The 14,854-nt window shown below is 36.9% G+C and overlaps 1 protein-coding gene and 1 pseudogene across 6 annotated transcripts in view; one reads left to right on the top strand and one right to left on the bottom strand.

Moving 5' to 3' along the window:
- Positions 1 to 349: 349 nt before the first annotated feature.
- LOC129870099 (serine/threonine-protein kinase STY13-like) lies at positions 350 to 2,815 on the top strand (annotated as a pseudogene).
- Positions 2,816 to 3,110: 295 nt separating this feature from the next.
- Positions 3,111 to 14,854, bottom strand: part of LOC129870098 (ubiquitin-like-specific protease 1D) — a 36,335-nt gene continuing 24,591 nt past the window's right edge. For 2 of the 6 annotated variants that reach the window (XM_055944691.1, XM_055944690.1), the window contains exons 8-12: positions 14,593 to 14,690; positions 5,779 to 5,901; positions 4,710 to 4,821; positions 3,846 to 3,953; positions 3,111 to 3,754 (exon numbers count right to left, since the gene is read on the bottom strand). In XM_055944691.1, the coding sequence (XP_055800666.1) occupies positions 3,656 to 3,754; positions 3,846 to 3,953; positions 4,710 to 4,821; positions 5,779 to 5,901; positions 14,593 to 14,690 (540 nt within the window). In that variant the 3' untranslated portion in view covers positions 3,111 to 3,655. The other 4 variants (XM_055944692.1, XM_055944693.1, XM_055944695.1 and 1 more) reach the window with 3 other exon arrangements.

The raw sequence follows: 14,854 nt of genomic DNA, 5'->3' as shown, positions 1-14,854 counted from the left end.
CCTTTTCACATGCCCAAACCATCTCAGTCGCATTTTCTGCATCTTATCTTCCACCGAGGTCACTCCTACCTTGTCCCGAATAGCCTCATTTCTAATCCTGTCGCTCCTGATATGCCCACACATCCATATCAACATTTTCATCTCGGCAAATTTCATCTTTTGAACGTGAGAGACCTTAACTGGCCAACACTTCGCCTCATATAACATAGCCTGTCTAACCACCACTTTGTAGAACTTGCCCATAAGTTGTGGTATCAAATTTGATTTTGATACCTATATAAATATAATAGAGTCGAAAGTCTATTGCCCAGAAGGAACTAACTCCAACGAGCGTTTTTTTTTGTCGGGCCTGTTGAATGGCGAAATCAAAAATTATAGCAGAGATAGATTTGAGAAAAATGGAGCAGCAGCTTGAGAGGCATTTAGATAGAGTGTTTAGTAATCAAAACAATAATAAGGGTTGTGAAGAATTGAAAGTGACGATAAAAGAAGAATGGGAATTAGATCCTACGAAGCTTAAAGTGAACAATCTTATTGATGAAGGGGCATACGGATCAGTTTACAAGGGTGTTTACGATGGAAAACAGGTTGCAGGTATATATTATGCAATGCTAGTTTATACATGCGTCCACAAATTCTACAATTAATTTTTTTTCTTATACTAGCTACTTGATTCTAATGTGTACGCTAAATCCTAATATAACTATTTTTTTTTATTATCTCAAAAAATCATTCAGCCATTAGAAATTATCTAATAAAGTCATTGAACTTTGTTTTGTATCAATAAAATCACTCAATTTAAAGTTTTTATCTTTCATAGTTAAATAACCTTTCGAGATATTAACTCTAGCTAAACCCTATATATACATACTTGCTTTGTCTCTTTTTTACACCGACTAACCTAGCCTGTCTCATGTAATATTATTAAGGGCAGGTTTATAGAGTTATTAAAGATAATATGTTTAATTAATTTTCAGTTAAAATACTTGATTTGAGCAATGAAAAGAGGAGGACTGTAGAAACAAAGGCTTTCACGCAGGAAGTTTCCATATGGTACAACTAGGGTGTACATAGACCGGGTTGGTTCGGATTTTTTACAAACCAAACCAAACTATTTGTGTCGGGTTATTAAATCTATAAACCAAACCAAACCAATAAAGTCGGGTTTTTCGATATTAATTTTTTTCGGGTTTTTTCGGGTTTTTCGTGTTACTCGGGTTTTTCATAGTATCTAATAAAAAACACAGAGCAGTGCTTCTTAAAAAGAGTTCTAGTACAAAATATCAACGTATAAGATGGAGGCAGAACACTGTTTGAAGTTTTAACTTTATAATATAATTTTATAAGATGATTTTTTTTTGTATATTATTTAGATGGGCTTCTCAACTCCAAATCTAAATGTAAGAAAGAAAATAAAAATTATGAAAAAATTTTAAAAAATATTTATAAATTATATTTTAATAAATATTTTTATGTATAACATAATTTAAAAGTAGTATATCTATAATCGGGTCGGTTTGGGTTCGGTTTGACTTTTTTTAGTTAAAACCAAACCAACCCTATAATGGTCGGGTTTTTTTTCCAAACACCAAACCAAGTCAAACCAAACCATTAGTCGGGTTTTTTTTCCGGTTTGGTTCGGTTTGTCGGTTTGGTGCAGTTTATCGGTTTGCCCTGTACAGCCCTAGGTACAACCTACATCACCCAAACATCGCAAAGGTATTCAAATTTATTTTCCTCCTATTTTTATTCAATTGATTTAACTTATTATATAAATTGAAAAATATATTTTTGATGTCGCTACTTTTACTTAAAATGTCACCTAACAAAATGAAACCCATTTAATTTTCTTCAGTTAATTGGAGCTTCAAATAGATTGCCCCAAGCTAAACCTGAATGTACAAGTGGTAAACGATGGATGAAAAAATGGATTAATGAGCTGACCAATAACACCTCGTGGGCGAAAAATCATTCACTGGCAAAACAACCACTTGAATATGGTATCGTGATTGAATATGTCCTGGAGGAAATCTCAGATCATACCTCTTAAAACATCATATCAAAAAGTTGCCATTGAATTCTGTAATTCAACTAGCATTAGATGTTGCAAGAGGATTGAGTTACCTTCACTCTAAGAAAATTGTTCATAGAGATGTAAAGACTAGTAATTTAGTTGTCGACAAGGAAGGAAGAGTCAAAATAATTGAATTTGGAGTTTCTAGAATTGAGGCTTCATGCCCTATTGACATGACTGCCCAAACTGGCACCATCGATTATATGGCACCTGAGGTGAGATATCTCATTATGACATCTTTCTCTATGTATTTTTTAAAAGAAAAATTTACCAAAAGTCAAAAAATGGATCTTCTTATTTTGTATATGCAGGTTCATATTGGTCTACCATATGATCATAAATGTGATGTCTATAATTTTGGAATTTGTTTGTGGGAAATATATTGGACAAATTCCTCCTCACACAAGTCCATCTGTCTACAAGGTATGTTTTCTGTTTTCATGGTTTTACCAATGCCATAGCTAACGTTAAATTAATAGCAATCACTAATTTAATTCTTGAAATTTTAGTGTCGAAGGCCTGAAATACCAAACACTTGCCCAAGCGTTTTAGCCAATATAATGAAGCATTGTTGGGATGCAAACCCAAAAGAGAGGCCAGAGATGGAGGAGGTGGATCTCATGTTGGAAGCCATCAACACATATGAAGTTGCACAAAAGGGTTGTTTTTGGCTGATTAGACCAAAAGGATTATAATGTACAATAGATTAGCTTTGGTCACTCAAGCTTGTATAGGTTTAGGACCATTTGTTTTTTTTAGAAATCATTCTTTTCTATAATATTTTATTTTTTGTAAATCATTCTTTTTTATTTTATTTGCAGAAATAATTCTTTTTGGCTTCTTGGCTAGCAAATAACTGGTACCCAAGAGCTTAAGCTACTAGATTTCGGTCAAATTATAAATGGTAATCTGGTAATTTTTAATCTGGTATGTAATGTTTATAGTCTTGCTTGCTTGGATATGTGAAGCGGCTTAATTATTTCTGCTCATCTCTAATATATATACTTGGGTGTAATTGGTAGGAAGGATTTTCCACTTCCTAGATTATTTTTTATAAAACAAGTGAATTTCTTATTTAGTTTTTAGTGTTGGATAAATAAGCATATATATAGTTTTTAGTTTTCATGAGAAGAATGAAGGAGAGCTTCCACAAATAAAGAGGGGGAGGGGGGAATTGGTGATCCACAGAGACCTTCCATCTGTGAAATGTACATGGCTGCAGCTTCTGGTTTTAGGAGCTACACGTTTCAGCAGATGATGGTCAATAAAGATTCACCTAAATCTTTTGCTTTTTTCCCCTTGGTGATTGTTCAATTATGAGTTTTGTACAATGTATATATTGCCCAGGGAAGTCGTGTATTTCTCCTTCCTATTGGATGGCCAATATCAGTTCTTCTAAATCTTCTGCCCGTTTGTGGTTGATGTGTGACTGATGACAGTATCCAACTTTCCAGCTATGCAAGGCAGGCATGCCATGGGCGTTGGTTAATAGCAGTTCCTTGTCCATGCCATAAACCTGTTAATGGATTTCTTTAAGCAGGAGCAGTTACTTGTACACAGTACCGATCCCAAAAGTATCAATCATTCCTCACTCGCATTCTTGAATTCTTCCTCGAGTATTCTGCGGATTTTAATCCTCAAACAAGAGGCTTCTTCAGGTTTGAACCACCTTCGTCCAAACTGACAATAAGATCATTTTTAAATCAAGGACTGATGCAATAATCCAACAACCAAAAATTGGAGAAAGCTACAAGTAAAACAAAAGTTATACCATCGTGAAATCCTTCTTTTTAAGCCTTCTATGAACTTCATCAATGAAACGCTCCATAAAGAAAAGAACAAAGAGACCGCAGTCATACTCATTTCTTTGTTGTGGGACCTGTTACCAGAAAAGTTCAAGGAAAGTGGTTGCCATGAACTTGCAGATATAGTCACGATATATGTACACAAATTTGCTTCTAAATGTTTCATAAATTTCTCAAATGGAACATCCAGAACTGAGCCAATGTTTTAGACACCCTCCTCCCTGCTGACTATAAGTTTTATTAGGATATCCTTTTAACCAAGAAAAAATGACAGCCCGGTGCGCTAAAGCTCCCGCTATGCGCAGGGTCCGGAGAAGAGCCTGACCGCAAGGGTATATTATACGTAACCTTACCTTGCATTTCTACCAGAGGCTATTTCCAAGGCTTGAACCCGTGACCTCCTAGTCACATGGCAGTAATTTTACCCATTACTCCAAGGCTCCCCTTCCCTTTTAACCAAGAGAAAAGAAGAGAAAAAATAACTGTGCCAGTATAGTACAAATTTGGAATTTAAGACAACCTAAGCCCATAAAACAGATGATCATTAAAATAAGTAACACCGATTGATGTTTTCACTACTAAAGAAACTACTTCTTTTCACACAAATCTGCAAAACGGTATATACATCAAATATAGCTGAAAAGAACAATTCACAACTCCAAACATGCCCCAGGTTATGAGAAAGCAAATTCCAAAAACAAAAGCTCACATCCTATATCAGCCAAACCGAACCCCCTGCATCACATGGTATTTGAATGGACAAGATAGCTTCTAGTATGAAAAGAATTCCAAAGACTGCTTCATGCCATAAGTTTCAAATGAAAAAATACCTGAATGATGTTTTCATCAATTCTTCGTGGCAGATTTTCCCATATTTTGTCTGAAATAGGAAGAGCTGGCCCTTCTCCTTGTCTTAAGAATTTCCATTCTTGTACCAAAAATCTGCAGGAAAAAATCACCAGGTTTAAGAAGCTTCCAGTTCAAAATGTTATCTTACCGCTAGTTTGAAGAGAAAATTGGTTATAATAGAGTAAATCTCCAAGATCGTAATATTCAGATTGTGAAGCTACGACACTGAAAAATGACCAAAGAGCCTCAATCAAGAAAATCCAAATAATATATAGATATCCAAGCTACGAAAACCTGAAAGAACGACCAGACTTCTTAACCCTGTCAATTTCTCACTCCAACAAGACAAATTAGTAAGCAATAATAACTTTCTGTCGATGCATTCCAGATCTCAACAGCAAACTATTTTCTCCCTTTGGCATATTGAATGGAAATGAATTAGCATGGATATAGACATGCGATAATTCCCATTTGGTATTGATGTCTTTCCCACCTAACCTCCCAAGTGTCACTAATTTTACCATGCAATTTTATCAGCCTGATAAAGTTCCCATTTCTGTGCAGCACATGTATGATAACAGTATACAAAGTAAAATAAAAAATCAAATAACAGCTTGTCAATGTTGAAGAATATAGGAGAAAGAAAAGGGGGAAAAAGGAGATATGACCTAAAGCCAAGAAAGAGGGAAATAGAAAAGCTCAGACTGCTAATAAAAAATTATGCCCTTTAGCTCTCAGTTACAATTCATGCTGTAATTGATTATCATGCCTACAGTGTAGCATATCATAAACAAGAACAATATATAGCACAAGAATTTTTTGAATAGTCAAGACATAGCTTATACAATGCAACCGTTCAGAAATAATGTCATAATAGTTTGGAATATGCATTATAATCATGACAATGACATAGTTATGCAGAATCAGAAACAAGATGTAGCTGCAGCCATTAACTATAACAACTCTGAATCAAGACTACAATTCACAAGAAGTAAATTCTGTAGCATGGATGCCACGTTATTTTACAGCCAACGACAGAGTTCAGCTTACTTTCTTATGGTAGCAAAAAGGGACTTGCTGCAGTGAAGCCCTAATGAATCCAAGTGAAGTAAAATTGGTCCCAGTTGGTCTTCTTTATCTGGTATGCAAATTATAATCAAGCTCCAATGAAGACTACAAAGGAGAAGAACCAACACAAGGACATCAATAGCAGCTCAATTAAAATAGTGCAAGAGGACAAAGAGCTATCTTAAATGTACCGAAACCAACAAAAATAAGTAGGAGCGAAGTCAATGAACCCCTCTGCCAAATACCAATAAAAAAAGGATATCTAAGTTTGTTATTATTATTATTATTATTATTCCATTTTGTGAAAAAATTAAGATCTCTTAGTTAACAAAAGATATAAAAGGTAATTAAATCTCCGGAATTTACCACTTGTATAGAGTTCTCTTTCCATCATCAATATTATCTATCAACACAAAAGTTAGTTCCCTAATTACCATCCAATAATTCAGTAGTTGTTTGTTGTATTCTAACTGTAACATTCCTCGAAATGATCACAAGTGCCTTAAGAATGCCTTGAGAATAGGCCGCTCACATAATGTATTATACTTTATCTTTTTGGCAAATTCGAGTCCAAAATATCGATCAAGGGGTCAAAACCTGCAGGAAAATGGTCTCGATGGATTTTTGAGACCCGTATATCAAAAGATAGATTTTTCGAAGAAACTGCGCAAAACAGTAAAGTGCGCGGCAAGTCCGCAACGCGGACTTGCTCCCGTTCAGTGCAATTTTTTTTCCCCGAGTCAAAATCTGGCCAAAATCTCATTCACTCAAAATTTGCCTAGCAGGGAACAACTCTGCGTCGCAGACCTGGGCAATGTTTTGGTCCGAATTCAATTTTTAAGTAAGGGCACTTTAGACTTTTTCCTAATTATTAGTTAATGAACTTAGACGTTTCTAGGACCTAATTCAACTCTATAAATTAACCTAAACCTCTAGTTCTATTCATTCTTCTACAATTCCCCTACTCAAATATTTCTCTCTCTACAAAATACTCTCAAGAACTCCATTGAGGCTTCAAATAAATTCACTCAAGCTCTCTATCAAAACTCTCAAGTTCTTCCAAATTATTTGGTTTTCTCACTTGCGATATGTGGATATTGATTCATGGATTCTTTCATCCATGAAGCCCAATCAAATTCTCAAGTTTTCTATCAAATTAAAGTATGGTATTTTATGGGTTTTATGATCTCTATTCCAATTGCATGAATTATGATTCAAATTATGATTATGAGTCTATTTTAATATAAATTGATGGTTATTGCATTGAATTGAAGAGTTTTTCCATGAATTCTCCTACATTGATCTATAGGGTTCATGATATTAATTATGGGTATTTTCAATTATACTCCAAAATGATATTATCGTTATTAATTATGTATGGGCTGACATAAAGTATATGATCATGCATGTTTTCAAGTCAATTGATCATGCATTCATGTCTTATGAATTTCCAAGTATGAATTATGTCTATGTATGTATGATTTGTAATGTGGAAAGACAATGCCCACATTGCACTTATGTTATGAAAATGAGCTACTCTATGATTTCAAACCTATGATCATGACTATAATATATGTTATTATGATTTCTATGCTATGTATGTATTCCGTGGGATTTGATTTAGCACCGAATGTGGACTTGAGAAGGGGCTCAAAATATGGGGTCCTTATATAAAGTCTCTTGTTGCATAACTACGTGCCACCGTAGGTTGCCTTCATGGCCTAGCTATTGGATCCACATATAGCGTATGTATGACCCGCCTAGCTGGATAGAGTCTACCTTGGCAAGTAGATTCCCCTTTCTTCCGGTGTAGGGGTAACATCGGGATTACATGTTATAGCTCGCATGGTCTTATTGTCGATTATGGTTCTTATTCCACATATGTACGACCTCATATGTATTTTTATGATCTCAATTATGCTTTTCAAATGCTTTGGTCATTATGATTTTCTCATAACTTTACTTATCTCATCTTATCATGTGTTTTACTTAACCATTGCATTCCATGATTTACGTTGCATGTCATGCCCTCATACTTAGTACATTCCAACGTACTAATGCATACTTTTTGCCTACATTGTCTCATAATGTAGGGGTTGAGGTTGAAGATCATATTCGACCACGTGGCTAGTTAAACTTTCCTATCCGACGGTGTTAGTGGTGAGCCCTCATTTATCGGGGACTAGTCATTGAGTTGGTTATTGTTTTCAGGGACTTTTGTTGAATTTCATATTGAGGGTGAGCTAGGGACATGTCTTAGCCCCCGCCAATGTTCATGAGTAGAGGCATCTAGTTGGACAAATGTTTTCGAGTTTATGTTGTCATGTGACATTCTTCATTTACTATTCATGGTTTACATTCTCTTATGATGTTTCCGCTTTTACTTTACCTTATGTATGCTTATGATATGTACAAAAAGCTTGGTTGGAGCCCTTCGGGGTTTCGATCGCCGTGTTACGACTAGGTCCTAGGTCGGGTCGTGACACTAACACTGCTTTAAACTAGAGTATTTAGGTTATATTTTCGAAAGAGTCCCACATCGGCCTTTTAAGCGATGGGTGGTCTCTTTACAACCATAATGGTTTCCGGTTTGAATCTAACCAAATCCCAACAAAAAAAATAATGACATCCAAAAAGTCAGAAACAATTTCTCCTTTTGTTTGGGGAGAGGGGGATCATGAGCAATGACTAGACATGTCAGCTAACATGTCTATTTTCTTCAATTTTACCTTAACTTTTGTTTTGATTACAAAAAACATTGTATTTGTCCCAAATTTCTCCGTCGAATTTTGATCAAAGTATCCAAAATCGGTTGAGCAGATCTGGTACAGATCCCACACCCACATCGTGTCAACACGGGTGTGGCATCAAAAGTGAAGAGGCCGAGCAACTTAGCTGTCGGCAACAGAATTATAGAGCATTCTTGAACAATTCGGTGGGTTCCAGGCAGGGAAAGATGTATTAAGGTGGGAAGGTAACAACAGTGGTGCTTTAAGTTGAATGCAGCCTATAGACTGATGAACCAGTCTAATCAGCAGATTGATAATTGGTGTTGGAAGCATATTTGGAGAACTAATATTCCACTCAAAGTAGCTTGTTTTGTGTGGCTTTTGGCAAAAGAAGTTGTCCTCACTCCGGAAAAATTATGAGAAGAAAGATCACAATGTGCTCCTGATGCTTTCTATGTGGAGTTTAAGCAGAGACAGTCAGTTAACCATCTATTCCTACATTGCAAGGCGACAGAACAACTACGGAAAATTTTCATTATTTTTAAAGGCATATCCTGGATTATGCTCGGGAAGTGTACAAAAGCTCTATAGAGTTGGGACAAAGCAGGATCACCGGCAAAGAACAAGAGTGGATGGATTATGGTCCCTGAATTTGGAATAAATGCAATATGCTTTGAGGATACAGAGAACTTCTTTTTATCGTTAAATTATTTTTTTTTGAACAGGTAACATTTTTGTGTATTAATAACAAACTACACAAAGGGTGTGTAGTCCCCCATATTTACATCCTGATGAGCAAAAAAATAAAATAAGCTCTTAGTCCTTATTCTCATAAGGAATCTAGTACATCATAAATTGATTCTAACTCTTCCATTAAGCTATGTTTACAACAAAAAAAAGAAAAGCCCTAAACATTTCATCTTTAGTTTTTGTATACTAATGTCTTTTTCTTCAAAACAAACTGGTTTCTTTCTCCCCACACAGTCTACTAAATGCAAGCTGGGACAATTTGCCATCTCTCTTTCTGATTGGAGGGGTTGATATAACTGTTCCAGCATTTCAGTACCTCAGATACTCTTTCCGGCATAGTCCAGCTAATGCCCCTCAAGTTAATTAAAACCTTCCACAACTGGTCAGTCTAGCTGAAGTGAAGAAAGAGATGAGAGATTTTTTCTGCTTCCTTACCACAGAGAAAACACCTTGAGCAAAGATTGAAACCTCTTCTCATGAGTTTATCTTGTGTGAGTACAACTTCTCTAGCTAGCAACCAGAAGAAGCATGCAACTTTGTGGAGGATCTTAACCCTCCAGATCATCTTCCAAGGCCAAGTCCCACTCTGATTGTTCGAGGTTGTGAATACTTTGTATGTTGCTTTCACTGTAAATTTGTTCTACGTATTCCTTAACCATATCCAGCAATCTGCCTCAGTTGATGTTCCTTTGAACTGTTCTATAGTTCCGAAAAAGATTGCTAGTCTATCAATTTCCCAATCATTGAGAGCTCTTCTGAAACTCAAGTTCCACCACAGTTCACCCCAAACCATTTCAATTGTTGAGTTTTGTTGTTGATTGAGGGAGTATATGTCTGGATAAAGCTGTTTTAAGGGGCCTTGCTCTATCCATTTATCATTCCATAGATCTACTTTCCTACCATTACCAATGCTGAAAATGGTTTTTGTTAGCAATTTGGGCCACAAGTTCCTTACGGATTTCCAGAGACCAACTCCATAAGGACTATTACTCACTTTGGTAGTCCATCTTCCATCCATACCATATTTCTCCTGATTACCTTCTTCCATAATGGTTGGTCATCTGAGTTGAAGTTCCATACCCATTTCATCATTAAACTCTGATTCTGGATCTTTAGATTCTTAATTTCAATACTTCCATTCTTCTTGCTGGTTAGACAAGACTCCCAATTGACAAGATGTATTTTATTCTTCTCACTGTTCCCCTCCCAAAAGGAGTTCCTTCTCAAGGAATCCAACCTTTTCACAACACTGGCAGGTACAGGAAACAGAGACATCAAGTAGGTAGGCATTGCATCCAATACAGAGTTTATCAAGGTCAACCTTCCTCCCATGGATAAGTATTGGTTTTTCCAATATGCCAACTTTTTTTCACATTTCTCCAACACTTGAGTCCATAGATTTATTGATTTGCCTTTTGCCCGCCAAAGGTGATCCAAGATATGTTGTTGGAAGTTCCCCAATTCTACCTCCAAGAATGCTGGACAGTCTCTGAAGATCCCCCACTTCATTAACTGGATAAATAAAACTTTTATTCCAGTTGATGTGCAGCCAGAGATGGCCTCAAATAAAATGAAAATCACCCTTAGCATCCTTACTTGATTTATATCTGCTTCACAAAAAATCAAGGTATCATCTACATATTGTAAATGCGTGATCATCATGTTACTGTCTACCCTGGAGCTTACTTTGAACCCTCTGATCCAGTTATTTGTTTGAGCTTTCTGTAGCATATCATTTAAACCCACCATGGCAATGACGAACAAAAATGGGGATAGAGGATCCCCCTGCCTCATACTTCTCGGTGAAGGGAAGAAACAGACTGGAGAGCCATTGAGAAGTATTGAAAACTTAGTTGTACTTATGCAAAAGTGGATAAATTCCATCTTCCTAAGAATCCCCAATAAGAAGTTCCAATTCAAGTGATCAAAAGCTTTCTCGATGTCCAACTTGCACAGGATACCAGGGGTTTTACTATTGATCCTAGCATCAGTACATTCATTGGCAATTAAAATGGCATCCAGTATCTGACGGCCTTTGATGAAAGCCATTTGTTGTGCATCCACCAATTTGTGCACTACTTTCTTCAGTCTCTCAGTCAAAAGCTTGGATATAATTTTGTAAATGCTACCTATCAAGCTGATCGGCCTAAAGTCTCTCAGATCATTGGCCCCAATCTTCTTAGGTATCAATACAATGAAAGTGGCATTAAAACTCTTTATGAAAATTCCCTGATGATAAAAATTTTGTACAGCAGCCACTACTTCTATGCTTATGACTCCAACAATCTTTCTCGAATCCCCCTCTTTCATGAAACTCAACAATAGTATCCATCACATCAGTTTTAACAGTATTCCAGCAATGTTGGGAAAAAAAGAGAAACCATTGAGTCCTGGATTAGTGGCACTTATCCAGGTCCCAGAATTACATGCCCCTGTAAGATTTTCCTTAATCGGCCTTAGCTAGTGAATACACATATAACTCATGTTTATGGTCTATACCTGGCAAGTAGGACAACCTATTTTCAGTGTAGGGAAGACACTGCACTCCATGTTATAGCTCACATGATTTATGTCGGTTAACAGTATCTCTCACTACGTTATGCTTTGATTATGATTTTCTTAAGAATAATGCATTGACCATCTTTTATGTTGCTAATGATGTTTTAAAGGATGATGTTATGTCTTAGCTTGGTCATTGCATTATCATGGTCATGTCATGCATTTCAACAACAACAACAACATACCCAGTGAAATCCCACTAAGTGGGGTCTGGGGAGGGTAGAGTATACGTAGACCTTATCACTACCTCGAGGAGGTAGAAAGGTTGTTTTCAAAAGACCCTAGGTTCAAGTTCCTCAAACCTAAGTACAACAAATAAGAAACAATGAAGACAGCATAGCAATGAATAAGAAAGTCTACAATGAAGAAACAACACTAACAACAAAACAGTGGGATAATAGAGACACGGTACACAACAAAATACCCTGATCCTCCACTAATCCCTCACTCTTACTAACCTTCTACCCTAATACGCGTCCTCCACTCATTCCTATCTAGGGTCATATCTTCGGTAATATGGAACTACGCTAAATCTTGTCTAATCACCTCTCTCCAATACTTCTTCGGCCTACCTCTACCCCTCGGATTCCCCCTACAACCATCCTCTCACACCTCCTCACTGGGGCGTCAACGCACTTCCTTCGCACATGACCAAACCATCTCAGTCTCGTTTCCCTCATCTTGTCTGCCACAGGGGTCACTCCTACCTTCTCGCAAATAACCTCATTCCTATCCTGACGCTCCTAGTATGACTACACACCCATCTCAACATCCTCATCTCTACAACATGCATCTTCTGAACATGAGAGTTCTTGACTAGCCAACACTCTATCCCATACAACAGGGACGGTCTAACCACCACTCTGCAAAACTTCCATTTAAGTTTGGATGGTACCTTCTTATCACACAGGACTCCAGAAGCAAGCCTCCATTTCATCCAAGCCACCCCAATGCGATGTGTGACATCACTGACGATGTCCCCACTATCCTATAGTAGGATACGGACCCAAGATACTTAAAACTTCCTCTCTTAGGAATAGGTTGTGTGGCAAGCCTCACTTCCGCGTCTGCTTCGTCTAGCACACCACCGAATTTGCACTCCAAATACTCTATTTTGGTCCTGATCAACTTAAACCCTTTAGACTCCAAACTCTATCTCCAAACCTCCGACCTAGCATTAACTTTGTCACATGATTCATCAACCAATATTATGTCGTCTGCAAATAAATACACCAAGGAACCTCTTCCTTAATAGATTGCATCAACTCATCCATCACCGAAGCGAATAGGAAAGGACTAAGGACTGATCCCTGACGTAGCCCCATCTCCACTGGGAAGTGCTTCGAGTCTCCTCCCATCATTCTAACCCGAGTTTTAGCTACATCATACATGTCCTTTATCGCCCTAATATACACCATCGGGACACCCTTAGCCTCCAAACACCTCCAAAGAACATCTCTCGAGACTTTGTCATAAGCCTTTTCAAGTTCAATGAACATCATATGAAAATCCCTCTTCATTTCCCTATACTTCTCCATCAATCTCAGCATAAGGTGGATGGATACGTAATTCATTTCATATCCTTCATACTCAGTACATTCCATAGTACTGACCGCATACTTCTTTTTCTTATATTGTTAAATAACATAGGTCATGACGCTCTTACTCACGCCTGCCGTTAGTATTGGATCCTATCGATGTGGCATTGCTTTGGTGGGTCCTTATGGTTCGAGGGCATAGCCACATTATGAGTTTCTTATGTCTTTTCCGACAGACTTCATTTAGTTTCAGTTTATTTCGTGAGGTAGGGCTTGTCCTATGCCACACGTATGGTAGTAGAGGCTACGTCAGACTAGTATGATTTCCGCTTTATCAGTCTTTGTACTCAGATTTCTCTTATATTTAGATTGTTATGTTGAGACTTATCTTCTGCTTTTCGATTCATTTGTTTATCTTGATTGTCTTAATGTCATGCTTATACTATGAAGCTAGTTTAGGGTCTTTCAGGATCCAATTCGTCGTGTCACGTGTAGGGTGTAGCTTGGGTCGTGACAAAGATAAGCAGACATATACAAATCCTACAAGACTAGTCATCCAGGAAATCACATTATAAAAGCGAAATATGTTAGCATATAAATCACCAGCCTTGTCCCATACTCCAAAACATGCCTGCAATGGACGATTCAAAGGCATCGATGTTGAGTCAGTTGACTTTCATAAAAGGTTACAATATTGAGCATCAATCTTTTCCTATTCTACTTCAATCAACATCCTTAAGTCTTTTTAACTAAGTTATCCTGAACTTGCAGACATTGCAATAGAAGAAGACCAAGCAGTTTGTGCTACCTATCAAAAGTTATGTGGTTATCACTTGATTTGAATTTCTAGATCCCATGGTTTTTTTAGCCAAGACATCCATTCCAAGTGACATTTTTCAATAAAAGTCCAAGTAAATGAAGAAGTGTACTCAGAAAAGGGGATGAATATGTTGATCAAAATTTTGCCCCCAAATTAGAAGCTAGAAGGACCTGATTCTAGCAGGAGTAGCCTGTTTACCATAAAGAATTGCTAGGAAAGAACGAAATCAATCTAATTACATGATTACAAGAAATGAATCACTCCAATTCATCCAAAATGATATTCATAATAATTATAAAATCCTAATACAAACAAACCAAGTAAAACAGCTCCAAATATAGCATACTTGAATAAAATCTTTGTAAATCAACACCATGGTAAAAGGAACCACACAACTTACTCTTCATGTATGGGAAGAAATATATATGCTTTCTCAAATATATTCACCCCTTTCCACCACCTTCTTAGTCTGACAAATGAAGCTTCCTTTTCATTCTGCTGTAGAGAATTAGGAACTGGATTCAGATTTACTGATATTCGAAGGATGTGATACACTGCAAGAACTAGGGAAGAAAATAAAGATAGTATCAAATTATTCCTGAGTGTTCAGTATATATTCCATCAGAAAATTAAGAACAAATGGCTCAGTCATCTGCAACTTT

Source organism: Solanum dulcamara, chromosome 10 (assembly GCF_947179165.1).
Source record: "Solanum dulcamara chromosome 10, daSolDulc1.2, whole genome shotgun sequence".
NCBI lineage: Eukaryota > Viridiplantae > Streptophyta > Magnoliopsida > Solanales > Solanaceae > Solanum > Solanum dulcamara.
This window is presented reverse-complemented; position numbering and strand designations above follow the sequence as displayed.